Source organism: Phaenicophaeus curvirostris, chromosome 6 (genome assembly GCF_032191515.1).
Source record: "Phaenicophaeus curvirostris isolate KB17595 chromosome 6, BPBGC_Pcur_1.0, whole genome shotgun sequence".
NCBI classification, from domain to species: domain Eukaryota; kingdom Metazoa; phylum Chordata; class Aves; order Cuculiformes; family Cuculidae; genus Phaenicophaeus; species Phaenicophaeus curvirostris.
In genome coordinates, this window is record NC_091397.1 from 4,759,502 (window position 1) to 4,782,266 (window position 22,765).

General features: G+C 46.3%; 1 protein-coding gene across 1 annotated transcript in view; it reads right to left on the bottom strand.

Moving 5' to 3' along the window:
- The window catches only part of GARS1 (glycyl-tRNA synthetase 1), a 31,374-nt gene extending 10,407 nt beyond the window's left edge, over positions 1 to 20,967 (bottom strand). Inside the window, exons 1-10 of the mRNA XM_069859234.1 lie at positions 20,765 to 20,967; positions 15,886 to 15,987; positions 11,604 to 11,706; positions 10,496 to 10,637; positions 9,398 to 9,486; positions 8,103 to 8,179; positions 5,932 to 6,077; positions 4,496 to 4,645; positions 2,753 to 2,915; positions 2,389 to 2,553 (exon numbers count right to left, since the gene is read on the bottom strand). Of these exons, the coding sequence (XP_069715335.1) occupies positions 2,389 to 2,553; positions 2,753 to 2,915; positions 4,496 to 4,645; positions 5,932 to 6,077; positions 8,103 to 8,179; positions 9,398 to 9,486; positions 10,496 to 10,637; positions 11,604 to 11,706; positions 15,886 to 15,987; positions 20,765 to 20,935 (1,308 nt within the window). The 5' untranslated portion in view covers positions 20,936 to 20,967. The remainder of the gene's footprint in view (positions 1 to 2,388; positions 2,554 to 2,752; positions 2,916 to 4,495; positions 4,646 to 5,931; positions 6,078 to 8,102; positions 8,180 to 9,397; positions 9,487 to 10,495; positions 10,638 to 11,603; positions 11,707 to 15,885; positions 15,988 to 20,764) is intronic.
- Positions 20,968 to 22,765: the final 1,798 nt, after the last annotated feature.

Sequence of the window (22,765 nt, forward strand, 5' to 3'; positions counted from 1 at the left end):
CTGGGCTGACTGTTGGATGGGATAATCTTAGAGATCTTTTCCAATCCTTATAATTCTATGATTCTATATATAAAGGCAGCCAGATGCTGTGCTGTTTTCCAGTCCACAGTGATATAGCAGGTTGTCAGAAAAGGTACGTGCACAGAAGAAATCCCAGTACAGGAAAAAACACAGTGTTCGACAACACCTTGATAAATTTTTACACAAATTAAACACCAGATTACTACGGCTACTCCTAGGTTTACATAATAACTTTAAAGAATGGATTTTAAATCATTCAGTGCAGTTAACTTCATATTTTTATGTGTTGCAAGCTGGTATAAATATTTTTGTTCAGTTAAGTGACAAACTGAAGCGTGAGATTAGCTCACAAGACAGCTGTGTCAGGCCTCTGGGATTGCTCTCTTCTCCTCTGGGTTCGGCTGTTGGACATAACTGCCCTGTGAGTGGTGTCCTGATCCATGACAAAGCTTGCAAAATTTATTAAACTTATTTACGTAGTGCGGCCCACGTTATGTCCAGCCTGTTTAAGGCTGGCTAGGAAAACAAGCTGTGAACTTACGGAAGCGATCAGCTATCTACATTCAGAGGAAACCACTCCTCCCATTGTTTCTACAGGTCTTTTCTATACGAAGACAAAACACTTATCCAAGCTGCAGGACTTTTTTTCTCCACAGTTTGGTCGAATTTTAATGGCTGCTGTGGTTCTAACTACCTGTAATGGAAGCTACTAGTGATAAACCTAATTCAGCCCTCAAAAGAAACAAAAAAAGAGAGAAATAAACCAAACCAAGCAAACCCCAAACTCCCAAAACCACACACACAAAACACACCAAGCATATACAACCTCCTCAGCACTATGTTGCAGGAGGTTCTCCCTGACTGTAAATAAGGCTATCTGAACCACATGAAGGCTTGACTCACTCCTCATGTGGACAGCCTGTGGGTTTAGCATGCTACCAGTTTGGTTATCAAACTGGTCAGGACCATGGATGAGGTCTATGCACCTAAGGGTCACTGCAATGCCACAGGCTCACCCCACAGACCTCAGCAAAAACCCTTCAATCTTTCACTCCCTTACTGAAACTAGACCACACAGATTTCTCTAGCTATCCGCCCAGTACTTAAAAGGGGCTGATGGTGAAGCTGAGGAGGAATTGCAAGGATAGGACAAGGGGGAACAGTTTTAAGCTGAAAGAGGGGGCATTTAGATTAGATATTGGGAGAAATATTTTCCTGTGAGGGTGGTGAGGCACTGGCACAGGTTGTTCAGAGAAGTCATGGATGCCCCATCCCTGAACACATTCAAGGCCAGGTTGGATGTGGACATTAACAACCTGGTCTGGCGGGAGGTATCCCTGCCCACGGCAAGGAGGTTGGAATGATCTTCATGGTCCCTTCAAACCCAAACCATTCTAGGATTCTGTTTTCAGGTGTCTGAACATACCCTTGAGGCCTTGGAAAGGCTAAACCAGGCAGTACAACGTGTGCTTCACTACACACGAGGGGCAGATAAATAAATAACTTTTTTTTTTTTTTTAACTCAGAGTCGACCTAAACAGTAGATTTTGTGTCCTTAAAGAGGAGAGTGACCTCATAATCACTACAGTCTAGATACTATGCCTTCTAATACGTTGTTTTTGAAACGATCATTCCAACTGATATACTTGTCTGAGACTTAAAGGGCCTGAAAGCTCTCCAAGAGCATCTCAAATTAGTCTGAGAGCCTTGCCCCTAGCTACCTACTGCTGGTTTACTTCAAAGAAAAATGACACATTTTTCAAAATCAGGCCAATGATATAAGAGAAAAACAAAGCACCCAACAACGTCCAAACCAAAAAGCTCTTAGTGACTCAGCAGGAAGATAAAAAAATCCTTGGGAAATTTTTCTCCCAGCACCAGCTGTCTGAACTGGCAAGAATGAATTCTCTCACAGCATGGAAGTGGGAAAAGCAGAGCAAGTGCTCTGGCAGGAAGGAATATGCCCTGGAGTAACTCCTCCAGCAAAACAAATCCTTCCCCACTGCTGTTACAAAGGTTATAGCCTTTGGAAAGCACCAGGACCTTTCCTCTCATTCTAGATGAAATTCAACCAGTACAATGTCCACAGGAAACTTCAAGCTCCACACCAAAGGAGCCTGAAGCATGGACCTACAGGCATGAACAGCTCATAAACTTCACGTAAGCCCATTGCAGGGAGCTAACCTGTGCCCTTATCCTGGGCTCAGAGTATTTCCACTGCAGTAAACGTGCTCATACCAACGTGAGCCTGAACAGAAACATAAGACTCATAGCCCTAAAAAAACAAGAAATAGAACAGAGCCCCTTCCTGTACCATTAAAAAAATCTAACAGGGAGTGCCACTTGCTGTTTCACTTTGCCACTTACATATGATGTTTTGGACTCTGCATCCCAGCAGTCACAGGCATAATGAGCCATCTCATTCTCCATGTGCTGTCGGAAGCGCAGCTTCTCTGGGGATACACCAACCTTTGTAAGGAAGAGGTAGATTCTGCCAATGAAGTAACCAAGAACGGAGTTATTGATCACACCCTAGAAAGGGAAAAAAAGAAGAAAAACCCCACATAGATATTAATTCCTAAGGAGGTAAGGTCATGATTTGTTGTATTTCTGCAGACAACACAGCTGTACTACATCTCCACTTAAACAGTTAAATCTTTCAAAGTCACTGCTAGACTCAAGAACAATATTTAAGGAAGCAAGCTCCATGTGGTTACAAGAAGAACGTTACCTGCTGGACAGCATCTCCCAGCCGCATTACATGGGCAGACTGCCCGCTGACCTGGGCCTTGGAAGAGTACAGGAGGATGTTGAGATCTGCCACATTCTGAAACTTGGGGTGGTTCTTATCACTGGGATCCACAAAGTGCTCTATTTCTGCCATGGTGAATTCCCTAAGGGGGACACAAACAATCATGCATATGAAATATTTCACATGTCCAACAATAAATGATTGGGCATTAATCCCTCATAAGCAAGTCAGTAGCTTAAAAATATACACAAACTCAGAGCCAAGGCAAGGTACAGACTGGAACATGAACAGGTCCTGATACAGGATTTACTTCCACCTTCAAATTTGTAATAAAACTTTCTACAAATTCATCTAGAGATCTCCAGGCCATGGTTGCCACCACTGTGATTCAGAGCAGAGACCACCACTTTTGGAAATACCTTCAGAAGTTCTCTGGAGTTTTCCCAGACTGTTGTGATGCCCATATTAGAAGCATACATCTCCTACAGGATCAATGAAGCGTAAACCACCGATTGATTCAGCAGCCTTAACTCATATCAGAGGTGCCTAAAACAGCCAGGTAAGGTGATAATTTCTTGAAGATAAGTATGACGTTACATCCAGCAGTACTGTACATTCTGTTTCAAGAACTCAGTCTTTAATACATCTATACTCATACACCCATTCTTAGCCTTCTTGTCTGAAATCACTTTACACTAAATTAGCTTGTTAACAAGAAACTTTAAGAAAGCTCTAGGTAATCATTAACTTTAAATCACAGGCATCAGAATGTAATTTGCTATGATAGCATAATAACACGGTCTCCAATAAATGTGCCACAAGCATATAATTTATAGATGACTGAAAATGCATTTCAATGAGAAAAGTTCCTATTTCCAGATGTGCAAGAGAGAACAGGAGGACTGCGAAAATCCCAAAGAGTTCCTTTAGCGCTAAAAATGCCACAGCCTCTTGGGGACGTTTCTGGCACTGTATTAATCAATTACAGAGTTTACAACACATCCCGCCTGTGCATGTGGCAGAACCACACTGACTGTACATGGGAGCTCTTGTTCTAAATTAGATGGAAGAGACTTCTGTTCAGAATTGTTCAGTTTAAACAAAGGGTTTATCCTTAATGAAATGCAATAATCACATCTAGCTTGAGACAGAAAGCTTTGAAAGTAACTCTCAGTAACACTGAGCTTTCCTGACTGCCTGATCTTGTGACACAATGACATGTCCTGAGCCAGGCTCTCTCCCAACTTCCTCCCTGCAGTTAAGTTGCAGAACTGCAGAATCCCAAGAACTGAGACAAGGAAATACTGCTGCAAGGTCAATCACGTTTTGATTCCACATTTCAGTTGTAAAGTAAATTGCATGAGCATAGTTGAACAAGCAAAGCTGCTTGTCCTGTGGAGAACACAGCTACCCTTAACATGATTCGTTTAGATTCTGATGGAAGCCAAATTTAGTTAGTAAAACTGACTTTAACCCAGGTGTTTTTAAAACAGCAGCTGTTCCACAGATCTCACTTCTAAGCCAAGCTTAGGCAGAATACTGTAGTTAAAACCTCAACCAAATGATCTTTTGCCCATGAACCCTGAGACTCACCAGGTAGTTTATCAGGAGCCCTCTGGAACAAAGCATGAAAGCTAAACAATCATACAAAACCACTGGAACAAAAGGGAGGTGCTACCTGCTCCCAGGTACCCTTCTGTTGAAAGAAGAAATTTGAAGTACCTCACTCTGATAAGGCCGGAGCGGGGTGAGATTTCATTTCTGAAGGAATTTCCAATCTGGGCAGCAGCAAAAGGCAACTTGCCTTGGTTAAACTCCAGAAGACGTTTGAAGTTGAGGAATATTCCCTGTGCAGTTTCTGGCCTCAGATAGCTGAAAGGCGACAAGGGAGAGAAAAAAATCAGAGTAATAAAAGGGTGGTGGAAATACGGAGAAAAGAAAAACACAGTTACGACAAAACTTAAAGGTGGTATTTTTCCTCTAGTCTTTTAACTCTAGGCACAAAACAATGACAAACACAGCACTCTACCATTACTCTCAAAGGTAAACTGGATGACTTGGCTACTTTGAGATACAAGCATGGAATGGAGAGAGATGCTGGAATGAAATACAGTGGCCAGTTACATCACAGAGGTCAGAAAGAATGCACCCTCCCTGCCTTTCCTATGCAGGCCTGAGCTGTACCAGGCTGCTTACAGACAAGGATTTTGCAGGCAAACCATGACTACACCTCACCTGTTACACGAGCTGTGAAGCGGTTTTAGCGTAAGGCCCCCTACCATCCCTACAGCAATTCAAGACTTCCATGGCAAATACTACCTACACGGATTATCTGATTCCATCCCAGAAGATATGCAAGAATCACATTCTCCACTTTCAATATGGGTTGCAGTTTTAGTTTTGGAGACCCCAGCTCAAGATCACAGCCTCCATATAGAATCACAGAATGGTTTGGGTTGAAAGGGACCTCAAAGATCATCCAGTTACACTCCCCCTGCCAAGGACACCTTACAGTGGATCAGGTTGCTCGCAGCCTTATTCAACCTGGCCTTGAACATCTTCAGGGATGGGGCATCCACAACTTACATGGACAACCCGTGCCAGCACCTCATCACCCTCACAGTAAAAAATGTGTTCCTAATATTTAACCAGAATCTCACACATCCTCACGCACTAACTACAAACACCCAGTAGTGGTTTATAATAATGCTGCCACTAGATTAGCCTGATAAGTAACTTCATCCTGAAGCAGGCATAGTCATGAAGTCACTGAAAATTGGGGACCCAATGTTAACTGGCTTTATGGAAGCAACTCCTACCAGCAAGGCGTAGCTGTAATCCAAATAGTCTGCCACTTCAAGTGTTTCTGTGATTCTGCAGCAGCTCCTTGTTTTTCCTCTCACCTCTCACCAAGAGTACAAGAAACGCTAAGCTGCCAAGGACTGGGGCTGAAAGGCAGGGGAGGGCTACTACAGTTAGTGTCCCTGCCCATGGGAGCGGTGTTGGAAGTAGATGATCGTCAAAGTCCTTTCCAACCTAAACCCATTCTGTGATAAGAATAAATTCCATATTTCAATCCCTTTGAGATTTGATTTTTACTCCAAGTGATGCAGAACACAAAGAAGGGCAAGTGTAAGCAGAATAATATCATTACCTACCCAGGCATGTTTCCTCCAGGTCCAATGGAGGTCTTGAACATCAGATTAAATGAAACAGGAGGGGACAGGTCATTCCCAGTGACAGGTGATTTCACGTTGTAGTTCACAAAGAGATCTGCAAGTTCTTGCTGGCCGTAATTGTCCAACTAATATCAAAACACAGTAAAATTATTTTAATTACTAGACAAGATAAGAGGAATGACTTATGTCCACTTCATCTTTTACTTAGCATGACCCAGCTCTAATTCACCTGCCCAAGACAGTCCCTTTTAACCTCAATTCTCAAGCAAGTTGAAGTTTGAACTGATGATATGAAGAATACACTGCACATCTGCAAACTCATTTTAGTAATACAAGTCTACAACTCAGCAACCACAGAAATTCTGAAGTCTAGAAAGAAATGCAAGCACTGAGCAGAAGAGTGGGTGTAAAGCAGAAGAGATGTCTCTGAGAATGTCACCACCCGCCAGCAGCTTCTTGCAAGCAGTTTCAGCTAAAACACAGGAAGCAGTGTGTTGGGAAGGGGAAAAAAAATATAGCAATAAGAAGAAAGCTAAAATCTCTGCAGTGCTCTATCTACATTAATTTCTTGTTCTTTTGCTGCATGGAACACAATACTGAGGTTATGCTGTTCCGCATTTTAGTTAAACAGAGCAAATCTGCAGAACAGGGACTCTTGGGGAAAGATTTTCCATTTGCTTTGAAAACAATCTGGAAACGATCAGATGTTTTCACAAGTAGGATAGCGTTAGCCCCTTCCGGGACCTCACCTTCCCCTTTCTCTGGAAGGTGTGAACCAAGCAATAGTAGAACCACAGGTCTAACTGCAAGCCAACCACACAAAAGCTGCTGTTTCTGGCATGATTTTGTGCATTTATGCACAGGCCTTTTCAATACATGTACATATAAATGTAGTTTCTAGACTTTAGTACCATAAAGGGTCTACACAGAACAGTACAGCAATGATTTGCTGGTCTCTTCTCCTAGAGTAACTAGCAACAGGAAGAAAAGAAAACTGTGCCAGGGCAGATTTAGACCAGATATTAGGAAAAAATTCTTTACTGAAAGGGTTGTCAAGCATTGGAGGAGGTTGCCCAGGGAAGTGGTGGAGCCACCATCCCTGGAGGTGTTCAAAAAGTGTGTAGATGTGGCACTTCGGGACATGCTTTAGTAGGCACAGTGGTGTTGGGCTGATGGTTGAACTGGATGATCTTAAGAGGTCTTTTCCAACCTTAATGAGTCTATGATATAACGTTCAAGTTTAAAATCAAATGATCTGCTTCTAGCATTAATTGTCATGATCCTTCATATATCAAAGAAAACTCCAGCCAGGAGATAAAAAGAGTTTATTAATAGCAAGATTCCCCTAAAGGACAGTCAAAGTTCAGTGTTGTAGTGTGGAAAAACCTAATGACAGCTGCTTAGCATTGCAAGACACTGAATAAAAAGCTGTTCTTTCTGGAAAGAAATATTCTTTCTATGCATGCCGTTTATCCTAGAAGTCATGAGAAAAACATTAAAAACAAAGTAATAAAAACAAACAAAGAGAAAAAAGGCAAATGTCTATGCAGCTGCTCAGGAACGTCAGCCTGGAGCACCAACTATTCTCAGAGTAAACACAGGAAAAATCTGTGTAGGGTGTTACAGACAGAGGAACAAATCTCAAGAGCTTCAAAGTCAAGACAACTTTAAAATATACCAGTTAAGTGCTAAGGGGCTTATGAAAATCCTGACAAAAATTCTCATCTGTGTCTGTTCTTTTGTACTGCAACCCTGCAGGGAGAGGTTTACAAAGGTACAGGGGGGTATTCAGAAGAACGAGCCTTTTTTTCCTAGGATGTGAAGTGGAACAGAGCACATCAGTTACAAGGACAGCGATTCAGCCCTACCAATCCAACACTCAAGAGACTAATACAGTAGCAATACTGTAGACTAATACAGAACCCCCTGAAATAGAAGGAGGAATATGTGATTAGTGAAGTTTACAGAATTTATTAATGAGTAAGTTTTCAGTATTTAGGAGCATGTACAGAGTACATGAATCTCTGAGGTAAAGACTTGTGAGCATCTTTACAGACACAGAGGGGACATCACCTCTGAACTCACTGCATCGCACTTCCTCTGTTCCACACACATCCCCAAAGCATTCCCCTCCCCACACAGGCACCTACCTGTGTGATGACATTTTCCATTTCTGCCTTTTTCTCTGCTGTGCACTTTTTGTCAGACATAAGTTTTTGCAGGTGAGCTGTAAACAAGAAAAGCATGTAGTGAGTTTAGACTGCAACACCACCAGTGACTCCAATCTGAAGTTAAACAAATCAGGAGGATCCTCAGTGTATGCCAAACTGTTTCTTGCAGTATCTACCAGGGTAATTCCACTCATGTCATCAGGGAAGCACCAAGCTACAGGTGAGGAGCTGCACCACTCTGCTGTACTGGCACGCACAGAGAAAACAACAGGTCCTTACCTACTTTCTTTCCACTCCTCATTCCTCTAAACCCATGCAATGGCTTTGTAGTCCCTTCCTCCTTATTTTCTTTCTATGCAGACTGGAAATTAAAAGCAACATCTGATCCCAAGCCAGCAATGCTAATTTTATCCAAATGCACTCAGAGGCACGTACTGACTTGGTAGAGTAGGGTTAGACTGCATTCTACTTTAAAGCACAGCACCCTCCATGAGATACAAAGGCAGACGGCAATGCCAAGAATTTCCACTCACACTGGAAATAAGCAATCTGACTTTTTAGTGGCAGTAACAGCAGGTACTGCTCATGAGTGACAGGCTGTGGAAGGGATGGGAACACTTTATGATGCTATTCAGTGTGCAAAGTGGGCAAAGGTTAGATGGGCTTCCTTAATCATAGAATTGTTAAGATTGGAAAAAACCTCTAAGATCATCAAGTCCAACCATCAGCCCAACACCACCATGCCTACTAAACCATGTCCCACATTTTCTGAACACTTCCAGGGATGGTGACTCCACCACTTCCCTGGACAGCCTGTTCCAGTACTTCAACACTTTTTTCAGTAAAGAAACTTTTCTTAATATCTAAGCTAAACCTCCCCAGTGCAAGTAATAACAATAAAATTTAATAAAACAAAAATTCTAACTGACTACTATGAAAACTGATTTAATGTCAATATCGATTGTTTCTATATACTTAACTTCTAAGGAAAAGCTAGAAGACTAGGGAACACAACTCACTTAAATCTAGAGTGGGACAATCTTTCTTTTCACAAGGGAGCTACACACAAAACAGTTTTCATTTGAGACACTAAAACAATATTTGTGTGGAACTGAAAACTTAGATCCTAAGTATGGTAAGATTAATGAACAACAAAAACAAATATGAATGACCACCCACATCAACTGGCCTTCCTAGACAAAGACACCCTTTTCTCATGTTTGTACCACTGCAAGAAAATCCCTGAGCCCACCAAGCCTTGGAACAAAACAAACCTTTTAAGAGATGATCAGCACGAAAACATTCCCCATTTTTCACATCTTTCACCATGAAGTCAGCAAACTTGTCTACGTGGCCAGAAGTCCTAGAAAAGATAACAGAAAAAAGGGAACATGAAAACTGCCACCGGACAGCCCCAAGTACTGTGTGATCTCAGTGGACAGACCATTATCTAGAAGTCCTTCCAACTATATGCTCAAAGTGCAGGCTCATTCTTGCTTCAGGTTATAGATTCACATTAAGCAGTGTCTTCCTACAGAAAACGTGATCTCTAAGAAAATAACAATACATCTGCATCCTAAAACACGTCACTAAGATGACAGTTAATGCCTTTCGGAACCACATCATGATTCAAGCAAGACACAGATGAAGTTGTAAGGAGTAACCAATAGCTCAGGTAGACAGATTCCCACTACTTTATACCAGTGATCCATGAAAGCTTCTGCCTGTTATATCATGACCCATACAAAGTGAAGCAAAGCTCAGGCTCTCAATTTGAAAGCTCCTGACTTATTTAGCAAACCTGCTGACAGTCTTAGTAAAGATACTTGGAGGTGAAAGTGTCCAGAGTACGAACTACGACCTCAACTCAGAAGATGGTCCCTCTACATGGTTTGTGGATAAAAGAGGGCTTCGATTCCCAGGGCTACAGAAGCATCACTTGCATTCAGACCTCAATTAACACATTGCTTACTGCCATCCCTCCACAGAGAAGGGGAGGGTGGTCAAGCAACCTGGCAGCTGTCCTAAACTACAACCCAGCTGTCCCACACCTAGGCAAGTCACCTGAACCTTCGTCTTGTCTTCTCCATCTTTTAGAAAAAGGGATAACGGCAATTTCTTACCTAATGGGACTGCTAGGAGACATTAAGACATTAGTGTCTCAGACATGAGTCCCACTGCTCTCCCCCATTTATGGAACAACAGCTTCTCACATAGACCTATGCACTGATATCTAATTATTTTGTAATGCAATGGGGGTTATGAAATTGGGTGACCAGTCTCAAGATCCCTGTGGGTAATTTCACAGAAGACTGTAAAAAGCAACTATGACCAGAAATTACACACCGCAGAAAAAAAAGACCTATATTTACTTCAGAACAGGCTCTGGCGTGAGCATGGTACAGTCTATCTCCAAGATTTGCTCTTCCTGAATAAAGTGCTGTCTCCATGCTTGGATGATGTTGTTCTTCAAAGAACACCCAACAGGCCCGAAGTCATACAGACCACTGACACCTGCAAAGAGAAAAAGGTAAAAAAACCTAGTAGGTGTGAGATTATATGAACCTGCATTGTTTGGAGGGAATGTTATCCCTTCTCAGCGTTTCCATCAGTTGGTTTAAGTCTGAGGTCCTTTTCTGAGCAGGAAACATTAGCTTCTCTGTGCTGCATAGACTATGGAACATGGCTCACTGCAGAAAGCTTTTTACATAAAGGTTCCTGACATAAAGGCCAAAAGTAAAATCAACAACTGTAAAAGCCACACTTCCTCCACTTAGGGATTACATTTGAAGGAGGAATCTGAATACAGAAGTGATAATGCATAAGCTAAAGCAATGTGTTATTGTCAGCGATATCTGCACAATGACACCAAAAAAAAGAATAAAAAAAGAGACAGCAAAAGCCAGTAAAACAATACATAGTATTTATTTTAGTATCTTAGGTGAAAGAGCAGTAACCATACAGGCACTGCACTGCCCCTGCCTGCCCCAAGCTCAATCAGCCACCTGAAGAGGTTTAACAGCCACATTTGTTCACTTGTTCAATAAAGTTCATTGACAAAGTTCATTCAGGTAAAACATTCTAAAGTTCACAGTAGTTTTGAGCATTATCCCACCTAGGAAAGCACAGATAAAGATGAATGGTATCAAGGAAATAAGCTGATCACCCCTGAAAGGCCAAAGCACCCTACCCCTGTGGAAAGCAATCAACTTCAACAATGTAATGCTCAGAACACGTACTTTGAAGCTCATTATGTACATTCAGGAAGCTAAAGACTAAATTTGAGCCCCCACCCAAAGAATTCAAGAAGGAAGAACTTCTGAAAGGCTTACAGACTCGAGTAGGAAAGTTTAAAGCCAACTTTAAAAAATTATTTTATATTGCATTAATATAACATTGCCAGAGTAGAGCACTTCACAGCTACAAAGACCAGAACGTTAGCCTGAAGGGGTTAAAATGTAAACTTCTTCAAGTAAGTACCTCCATAAATGGAAAAGGCTTGATCATAGAAAAACCTCCTTTTCAGCGTGTCTTCCATTTTGCCTCTGTCCACAACATCATCTTTGGGCTGTAAGGCCAACTCCTGTAATTCAAGCAAACCAAAACAGTAAATAGCTCCCATTTCTGGCAGGAGGAGAAATCTCTCCATTCACCTATAAGTCAAAAGTCTGTGAAGATTATCTTGAAGCAAAGGTATCCTGCCAACATGCTCATTTTCCAAAGTGGAATGGTCACAGTGAGGGTTCAGCGCTCAATTATGAACATGATTGAATGCAGCATTTTAGACACTCGAGATAAGACTCATCTGCCCCAACTTTCAGACATCGAAGTCTGAGCTAGTTATCCTCAGGTCTCTTTACCATAAGTGGAGAGAAATGGCAATTTCTAAAGCAATTCTTCTGACCCATTTCCCCCTCCCAACTATAAAAAGAGCTTAAAGTGATGAGCTCAGAATATAAACATCTAACTCTCAGTAAAGATGAAGCTTTCAATAAAATGTTCCTCAGATGAAAGAATTCTGACTGCGAAGATTATGAACCTCACCATCCCTATACTCTGCTAAAGATGTGTATTTAACTACTTGCACAAAGAATATAAGCATTCATGAACACAGCCCCCTGCCCTCAGGAAATGTATTTCCAGAGTGCCTAAATGCCCTAACCAGATTCATAGAATGGTTTTACAGCAAACTCACTATTTTATCTGAAAACCTATGATTTTTGCAACCACCTCCATCAGCGAAATCATTAGACTTGAAAGATTTTCTTCAACAAAGACATTCTGATAATTAAAGCAGAGTTAAGACAAGAAGCTTAATAAATTAGGAGGATCTGAATTAAGTGGCCAACACGAACATTTTGAACAGCCTTTTGGTAGTACAACATGACCAATATTTTCAAACTTCCCTCTTTTTAGCATCTATAAAGATAAATAAACATGCTCTAATTCTAAAAGCACTGTACCTCTGGGGCTCCATGTATCAGCACAGGAAGGACATGGATCTGTTAGGGTGAATCCAGAGGAGGCTACAAAGATAATCAGAGGCCTGAAGCACGTCCCATATGAGGACATGCTGAGACCATTTGGCTTGTTCAGCCTGGAGAAGAGAAGGCTCTGGGGAGACCTTACAGCAACCTTCCAGTACTTAAAGAGGGCCTACAGGAAAGCTGGAAAGGGGCTCTTTATCAAGGAGTGCAGGGACAGAATGAGGGGGAACAGTTTTAAGCTGAAATAGGGGAGATTTGGATTAGATATTAGGAAGAAATTACTGTGAAGGTTGCCCAGAAAAGTCATAGAAGCCCCATCCCTGGGGGACAGGCTGGATGAGGCTTTGAGCAACCTGACCCAGTGGAAGGTGTCCCTGCCCATACAGAAAGGTTGGAATTGGATGATCTTTAAGGTCCCTTTTGACCCAAGCCATTTTATGATAAGCCTAGGACTAGCTTTGCTCAAAAGACAGAAGGAGCCAAAGACAGACAGAGAACACAAAGGACAGCAAGCACCAGAACAGTACTTACAAAGCACCGAAAGGGTATCCATTTGGCACACTGCCTAAAAATCACAGAATGACATTTCACAATGACTGAGGTTTCTTAAGAGCAAAGATGGCTTTTGCCCACACATACAGTGACACCACCCAGTTGTGAACCAGCAGGGAGAAACAGCAGCACAGGAGTAACTGGAGTAGATAGAATTCCATAGAGCCTCTCTTCTACTGCCTAAAGAGAAGAGTTATTGAACTGGTGCAGAAGTCAAAGAACCAGTCTCTTCTATCCAGCACACGCTCATAAACAGAGATACATTCATAAAAAGAAGGCAGAAAAATGCCATTGTTAGCCTGCAAGATGAAGAAAGACCAAAGCCTGTACATGAGCAGAATCATGTACTGATTTAATATGGTTTGAGGACATAGGCCAAAGCATTTTAAACAATCAAGTGCTCTGCCCTGTTCTGAACTTCAAATTCAGAGTTGCTCGCTATCTTTAAGTGGAATCACAGAAAAACTGCACCAGCAACTGCGAAAGCTAATGAGCATTCACACTGCTGCCTTCTGCTAAAGTTGCAAGTGACAGTGATGCATTGCTGGAAACAGGGTCAAGACTGTACCAGCGTGCTGCACTCACAAGGGCAGGCACTGCATTTGGAAGGTCGCTCTTCCACTGATGGGGATGCAGCTCGCCGCAAATTGTGTAACTGGCAAGCATGTTTCTACACGGCATCCTCCAGGCACTCTTCCAACAGAAAGGCGGGACTCACAGCAATACCAACACTCCTAACCTGCCTTGCTACATCTCTCTGTATCAAGCTTCCGAGAGCTGGGAAAGAGAAGTGGGAAAACATTTAGAAGCTGCTTCCTCCAGGATGACCTAGCTATCAATCCGGGTTTCACAACACAATTCTACATGGAGTACTAAGTAAAAATTAGATCTTTTTGCTTGAGTTAAATGTATGTAAACAACAACACCAGACCAGACCAAGAGTGCTCACGTGAATCTGCGGGACAAATAAGGTCAACTGGTTTCATTTCAGGGATATCTACATTGTCACAGTAAATTAGTTGCAAGCACTGATGTATTTACTTATTTACTCACTTATTTTTAAAAGTACCACCAAAGTACAACTATAATTGTATTTATATGAATTACAAATTAGAAAGAACCTTGCAGCTTCCTGGGTGAATCTGCACATTTGACTGCTTTTGCGCTTTAGGAGTTTTTGTTGTTTCAGCCTGAGAAGAGGAGGGAAGCTCGCAGGATAAGGAAGTTGACTTTCACTTGTTTATTGATCTAAAGACAAAAAACTTGGAAGTTCCATCACTTCATTTGCAGAAAGACTTTTCAGAGCACAATCACATTTTAAAAAAGGGCCACAATTTCAATACAAACCTCTCTCTAAAGCTGAGGAAAACCGTAAGATATTTGAAACATCTCCAAAAACTTATTTAAACTGTAGCAAAGACAATGGTTTCTAAAGAAACATGTTCCTGTCCGGGAATTCAAATGCTGTACAAAGAACCTGAAAATGAAACTCACCAAAGTGAACAGCATATCCTCTTGTTGCGTAGAAAAAAGATCTATACAGTAAACAAAGATAAGAAAGTTGGGCTTGTTTAGCCTAGAGAAGAGAAGGCTTTGGGGAGACCTTAGAGCAGCCTTCCAGTACTTAAAGGGGGCCTCAAGAGAAGCTGGTGAGGGGCTCTTTATCAGGGAGCACAGTTATAGGATGAGGGGGAACAGTTTTAAGCTGAAAGAGGTCAGATTTAGTTTAAATATGAGGAAGATATTTTTTACTAAAGTACTGGAGTACTGCATTCAGTTTAGGTCCTCACTACACTAAGAAGATGCAGACAGGCTGGAGAAGATCCAGAGAAGGGCCACTAAGATAATCAGAGGACTAAGAAATCTAACATATGAAGTGAGGCTGAGAGAACTGGGTTTGTTCAGCCTTGAGAAAAGGCAGCTTACGGGAGACCTTATTACCATGTAGCAGCATATAAAGGTTGTCTACCAAGAGGATGGAGACTCCATTTCTACAAGGAGTCACATGGAAAAGACAAGGGGTAATGGGTATAAGTTGCTCCTGGGGAGATAAAGATTAGATGCCAGAAGGAAATTTTTCTCTATGAGAACATTAAACATTGGAATAATCTCTGCTTTACACTGGATATTTTTCAGGCTCAGCTTCACAGGCTGCTGGGCTGTCTCATTTAAACTATGTATCACCTAAAAGGCTGGACCAGATGATCCTAGAGATCCCTTCCAATCTGGCATTCTCTGATTCTGTGATACTGTGAGGATGGTGAGGCACTGGCACAGGTTACCTAGAGAAGTAGTGGATGCCCCATCCCTGGAGCTGTTCAAGACCAGGTTGGATGAGGCTCTGAGCAACCTGATCCAGTGGGAGGTGTCCCTGCCCATGGCAGGGGTGCTGGAGCTGGATGATCTTTGTGGTCCCTTCCAACCCAAACCATTCTATGATTCTGTGACTAGAAACAAACACAATGAATTTCAGCTCTGACTATGAACAACCAGAACTCTTCTTCATTCACACACTGTGATTTAACGCTAACAGATAGTACCATAACAGAGAAAGAATGACATTGTCACTACCTGGAAACTCACAAGCTACTTCAGAAGTGATTCAGGCAGTCTACCCTCCTATGAGTGTTTAGCCCAAATCAATACTGTAAAAAAGCATTACGTCGAGATTTAAAGGCTTTTCAGGCAAAACTGTGGAACTCAAGTTTAATTTCCAGACTCACCTTCGCTTCTAGGATCCTCTTCCGAGCTTTGAGCTCTGCTACAGCTTTGTCTATATCTACCTGGGGAGCTTTCTCTTCCTTCAGCTTCCTTACCAGTTCTCCCTAGAAGAAAAGAGATAAAATACAAGATGTACTGTATATCACAGAATATCATTTGAATATCATAGACAAAATCTCTCTTCCTTTCAGCTCCCTGGCAATCCAAAATGAGGGGTTTGCCCTGCCTCTTCACTCTCTACGCAGGTCTCAAGAGGCTGCTTCAATCGCTAGAAGCGAGAAACAAACACTCGTGCATTTGAGAGTTACCAGAACTGGACATCATTAGGGAAATTCACCTTCCCACATACTCCTGTGAAACCTCAAACCTGTTATTAAATTCCAGTGTGCAAATAGTCTCCTGCATGCACTGCTTCTCAACAGATATCCATGAATCATAGGTTTCTGACTTGGAGGATAAACCAAGTGGATTCTCAGATTAATACTCAGTTTGTGTTCTCTTTCTCTGAAATAAGGCTTCTCAACATTCTACCCCTTCCCTTTTCTTCAAAATTTATGACCATTTCAGACCTCTTTTCCTCTGTCAAATCTATTCACAATTGGCTAGGAAGCACACACATTTTTAGAAGGTCTCACAGAAGACAGGCATTTGTAGCCTAAGCTGAGCAGAGAAGGCTTTGCCTTATCTGTAAAAACTGTTTAACAACATTTAAAACTTGTTCATTAACTTTGGGATGGGAGGGAAAAAAAACACCAATGCCTAAATATATAAGGGCAGCAAAACGCTGCAGTGGGCTCACATCGAGGTCTTGGCCCAATTCAAACCATCAGTTGTTAGGGTTCCACAAAGGTCTCTTTGCCCTATGGGGACAACTCCCTCTTCACCCCAGGGAAGTGCTCAATGCCTAAACACCCAACAGCATGTTTTGCTGAACAGGATCCTCAGGAGTCCTGCCTAGCTTGTGCTTGGAGATAAACTAATTGCATGTCTTCCTTACAGTTCACTCTTCTTCAGCCAAAATCAAGTTCTATCTTGAGTTAGTGGGAAGGACAAAGGAGCTGACCCAGGAGGAAAAAGCACAGAGGTGCCAAAGCCTTCTCAAATGGGATGTTCTAAGAATGCGATGCTCTAAGTTCAGATTTTTTCCTTGCACTTCTCCATTAAAACAAAAAGGAAAAAAAACAATCCAAAGATACAAGTACATTTTCAAAATACCAGCTTTTTCATGAATTCTAAGCTTTTCTGACATTAATGATACAGGCAACTGAGAATCCAAAGAGAATAGAATACACAGACTGCCACCGAGCAATCAGATTAGAAAAGCTAAAAGGGCTTCAGAGACTAAGGGGTTCAAAGGCTAATTTTATTAATGGAAGAAGGAAGACTCAAAAGACTGCATTAAAACAAAAACACACAAAGAAAACAAAGACAAGCAAGAATCCTGTCAGGCTCCCATACCCTGCTGGCTACAAGAATGGAACAAATCCGCTGTTTCCTTCCCATTAACCAGTTCTACCTAAATGTGGAAGTTTTACTCCAGGGCTGAGGACTTCAACTGCCTGGGAAACGTGGCAGAGGGAGGGATCTCATCTCTTTCCCCCCCTACCTCCCCTTTCAAAGTAATAAGTCCAAATTGCCTTTGTTGAGCCTGGGGTCGACAGTGGAAAAAAAAACATCAAGGCAAGAGCAAAGCAGCTACTGCTGACTCAGCAGAGTTATCACCCTGCTCCTTGCTGAGCATCTAAAAAGCACACAGCAACTCTTTGTCCTGATCTATAAGCACAAGAGTATTCAGATATATATAAGGAGAAAGAAAAAAAAATACCACAACTGAAGCAAATAATTATGTTTGCTGACAGGGCTCAATCTAATTAAAGCTATGAGCATGAGCCCAACCCAGAGGAGGAGTGCACAGCAGCACTCGATGTGGCAAATTCTGCTGCAGCTTCGTCCCACAGACCAGTAAAACAGAGAAGGATCCACCCCTGGATCACGGCAGCTTATTGCATCAGGCACTGCTGCAGGAAGAGACGCTGCTCACTTTCCTCTCCATAGGTTAAGAGCCCCTTAGGTTGAAATACAGCTCTTCCCCATGAGCTGACAGACACTGAGGCATCGTAAGACATCAACCACCCCACTCCTCATTATTCCCTCCCTTTCCTCTTCTGGGAACACCTCCATCCATTAATGTTGTCCGCTCTACGACACAATATCCACGGTCCCAGCTATACAAATACACCCAGTAACCCTTTATTTGGCACCCCACATTCCTGTTTCAATCCCACAGGCACCCAGAAAAAAGGATGCGTTAATGTTTCAAAGGCAAATAACAGCATCCAAGATACAGGATTTTAAAATTAATAAATTGGCTAGTTCTAGCGATGATCATTCTATTTACAAGGAGGTCTCTTGCCAAGGCATTGTGCTGTATAATCATTCATAATAAAACCCCATTGAAGTGCTGGTATTGGTATAATTACAGGGCCCATAAATCCACTCGTTTAATGGGAAAAAAAGATATGCACAAATCTACAAATACATGGATTACACAACTAGCTATGCGTGAAGCTAAGCAGAAGATGACTGATTCAGATGCTGCAAGGGGACATGTGGGGAACCCACCCGCACAGGTCTCGCTGTGAAAGTGGGGAGGAAGGGGAAACTTCCACGTGCTGCAAGGAGGCTCCAACTGCCATGAACACACACAGTGATGGTGCCAAGACCAAGATTCACTTAGGAAATAAGAAGATATCCTTCTCAGGTAGGATAACAGCTTCATCTGTGAAGCAGATGGAAAGAGAATACGATGCAGTCCCAACTAATCAGAGACAGCTACATATTCAGATAAATAGGAATGTAAAATGGAAAATATGCAAAGAAATTAATCTTCCTTACTGCATCAGACAAATATGCAGCTCTAAAGAATACTGTTTACCTTCAAATCACAGCACAAACTCTGCTCTAAAGGGAAATCGTCCTGTGTTCCTATGGGATAAGGAAACCTGTGCTGTTCCCCACAGAGATGAGGAGCTGAGGCCCAAGGAGCGTGACTAGGTCAGCCCTAACCTGGGCACAGGAGGCACACGGAGCCCAAGAGAAGGAAACCAGGCAACCTGACACATGGATCCAGCTCCGACACAGCCCATGGCTCCAGAAAGGACAGGGCATACCACCGGGTGCCCATACCCACTGCCAGAGCAGGGAACCCCCAAGGGAAGAAGCCTGTGGACCTTGCAACCCAAGGGAACCCCCAAACCCATGCTACCCTCAGTTGCAGGTGAGAGGGCAGCAAACAGGGACCCACACTCCTCCGCAGGGAGAATGAACACACCCAGAGAGAGCACCTCATACAAGGATGGAGAAGAGAATACACTGGGGACCTGAGCCCAGGCTTTCACACAGCGAGAACTTCGTTCCCCAGCCAGGCCCCCCCACCCTGCAGAACCCCCTTCCCAGACAAGATCCCACCCTCTGCAGTGAGACCCCATCCCCTTCCCAGCCAGGACCCCACCCTCCCCAGCCAGGATGACCCCCACTTTGGTGACATCACCCACCCTGGCCAAGACCACCTTTTCTCCACTGGGATCCCCTTCCACCAGCCAGGACACCCCTTCCCCAACAAGGTCCCTACCCTCTCCAGTCAGGACCACCCCCAATTCCCTTCCCGGTAGGATACCCCTCCCCAGCCAAGATCCCTCTTCTCTGGTGAGATTGCCCTCCCCAGCCAAGACATCCCTTTCTCTGGTGGGATTCCTGTCCCCAGTGGGACCCCCCCTTCCCAGCCAGGACACCTTCCGAGCCAGAAACCCTCCCTTCCCAGCCAGGAAGCCTCCCTTTCTCTGGTGGGACCCCCCTTCCCGCCCCGATGGGATCCTCAACCCCCATCCCAACCAGGAGCCCCTCCTCTCCTGGGAGACCCCCTCTCCATCCCAGCCAGGACCCCTCCCTCCCCAGCCAAGACGCCCCCCTCTCCGGTGACATCACCCTCCCAAGCCAAGACCTCCTTTTCTCCGACGGGACACCCCTCCCCGGCAGGAACTCCCACCCCAATAGGACCCTCACTCCCCTGCCCCAACCAGGACCCCCTCCTCCGCGGTGAGTTCCCCTCCCCTTCCCAGCCAGAACCCCTCCCTTTCCAACCAAGCCCTTCTCTTCTCCGGTGGGACCCCTTCCCTAGGCAGTACACCCCCCTCCCAAGAGCATCCTCAACCCCCACCCCCCAGCCAGAAGCCACCCCTTTATCCTCCCCCGCTCCTGGGGGACCCACTCCCCTTCCCAGCCAGGAACCCTCCCTTCCCAGTGACATCGCCCTCCCCAGCCACGACCTCCCTTTCCCTGCTTGGACCCCCGTCTCCGGTGGGATCCCCTCCCTTCCCAACCAAGCCCTCCCTTTCTCTGGCGCTGGGACCCCCTCCCTAGCCAGGACATCCCCCTCCCCATAGCATCCGCACCCCTCCCCACCCCTAGCCAGAAGCCACCCCTTTCTCCTCCCCTGTTCCTGTGGGACCCCCTCCCCTTCCCAGCCAGGAACCCTCACTTCCCAGTGACATCGCCCTCCCCAGCCATGACCTCCCTTTCCCTGATGGGGTCCTCGTCTCCGGTGGGATCCCCTCCCTTCCCAACCAAGCCCTTCTTTTCTCCGGTGGGACCCCCTCCTTAGCCAAGACCCCCTCCCTAGCCAGGAGGCCCCCCCAGTGGCATCCTCATCACCATCACCCCCAAGCCAGAAGCCCCCCCTTTCTCCTCCTCTGCTCCTGTGAGACCTCTCCCTCCCCAGCCAAAACCTCCCTTTCTCTGCTGGGACCCCCTGTCCTGTGGGACCCTCCTTCCCAGCCAAGGCCCCCTCCCCACCCACCCACCCTCCCTCCCCCCGCGGGTTACCTGGTGCCGCACCGCCTGCCGCAGCGGCGCCAGCAGCGCCTCGGCTTGCGGTCCGTCCATGGGGGTGGCGGCCGGGGCGTGTCGGGAGCGGGTGGCGGCGGCGGCGGGGCCGGCGAGGCGGCGGAGGCGGCGCAGCAGGGCGGGCAGAGCGCTACCGGGAGGCAGCGGCATGGGCAGCGCGCGGCCCCCCCCCGCATGATGAAATACCCCCCGCGGGGGTAAACGCGGCGCCGGCGTCCGACGCCGCACTTTCGCCGCGCCGACGCGCCCGCGCAGCAGATTCGACACGGAGAGGGAAAGGGGAGGAGGACGCCGGTAGGGGGCGCGCGGGAGCGCACTCCGCCGGCAGTGGGTTGGCACCTGCTGCCCCCCCGGGTCCTAATGCCCCACCCCGCCCCTGCATATGGGTGTGGGCGCGATACCTGCTGCCTCACCCCACCCCCCCCGCATACGGTCGCGGGGGAAATTGCTGCTGCCCTCCCGGGACCTAATGCCCCACCCCGCCCCCGCATATGGTCGTGGGGGAAATTCCTGCTGCCCTCCCGGGTCCTAATGCCCCACCCCGCCCCCGCATATGGTCGTGGGGGAAATTGCTGCTGCCCTCCCGGGTCCTAATGCCCCACCCCGCCCCCCGCATATGCTTGCGGGGAAATTCCTGCTGCCCTCCCGGGTCCTAATGCCCCACCCCGCCCCCGCATATTGTTGTGGGGGAAATTCCTGCTGCCCTCCCGGGTCCTAATGCCCCACCCCCGCATATGGGTTTGGGGGCGATATCCACTGCCCCCCACCCGGGTCCTAATGCGCCCCCCCCCCCCGCACATGGGTGTGGGGACAATTCCTGCTGCCCCCACCCCCCCACCCCCGGGTCCTAGTGCCCCCCGCGTATGGGTGTGGGGGCGATGCCTGCGGCCTCCCCGGGTCCTAATGCTCCCCTGCCCGTGTGTGTGGGGGAGGCCATACCCGCTACCCCCCCCCCCCGGGTCCTAATGCCACCCCGCACATGGGTATGGAGGCGATACCTGCTGGCCCACCCCGGGTCCTAATGTCCACCCCCCCCCCCCACCCCGCGTATGGGTGTGGGGGCAATTCCTGCTGCCCCCCCGGGTGCTAACGCCCTCCCCCGTACGTAGGTGTGGAGGCTATGCCTGCTCCTCCCCCGGGTCCTAATGCTCCCCCGCCCCTGTGTGCGGGTGGGGCCGTACCCGCTGCCCTCCCGGGTACTAATGTCCCGCCCTGCCCCCGCCCCCGCATATGAGTGTGGGGGCGACACCTGCTGCCCCGCCCCGGGTCCTAATGTCCCCCCCCCGCCTATGGGTGTGGGGACAATTCCTGCTGCCCCCCCGGGTCCTAATGCCCCCCACCCCGCACATACGTGTGGACGCGATGCTTGCTCCTCCCCCGGGTCCTAATGCTCCCCCGCCCGTGGGTGTGCGTGGGGCAATACCCGCTGACCCCCGGGTCCTAACGCCTTCCTCGGGTCCTAATGTCTCCCCCTGCCCATGTGGGTGGGGGGCAATTCCTGCTGCTCCCCTGGGTCCTAATGCCCTCCTGACCATAGATGCGTGCGAGGAGGCGGTACCCGCTGTGCCCCACCAGGTCCTAGTGCCCTCCCCCCACGAGTTTGCGTGGGGCAATACCTGCTGCCCCCCCGGGTCCTAATGCCCCCTCGGGTGTATATGGGGTTGAGGCGACACCTGCCCCCCATGAGTCCTAATGCTCATCAGGGTGTGCGTGGGGTAGGGGCGATACCTCCTGTCCCCCCGGGGTCCTGAAGCCCCCCCCCCGCCACGTGTGTGTGGGTAGGTGCGACGCCTGCTGCCCCACCAGGTGTGCGTAGTGTAGGAGTGGTGCCTGCTGGCCCCCAGGTGTTTGGGGGCTGGAGGTGTTACCTGCTGCCCCCTAGGTGTTTTTGCGGTGGGGGTGATACCTGCCGCCCCCTTTGTGTTTGGGGGGGGGGGCTGCGATGATACCTGCTACCGCCTCAGGTGTGCATGGGGTTGT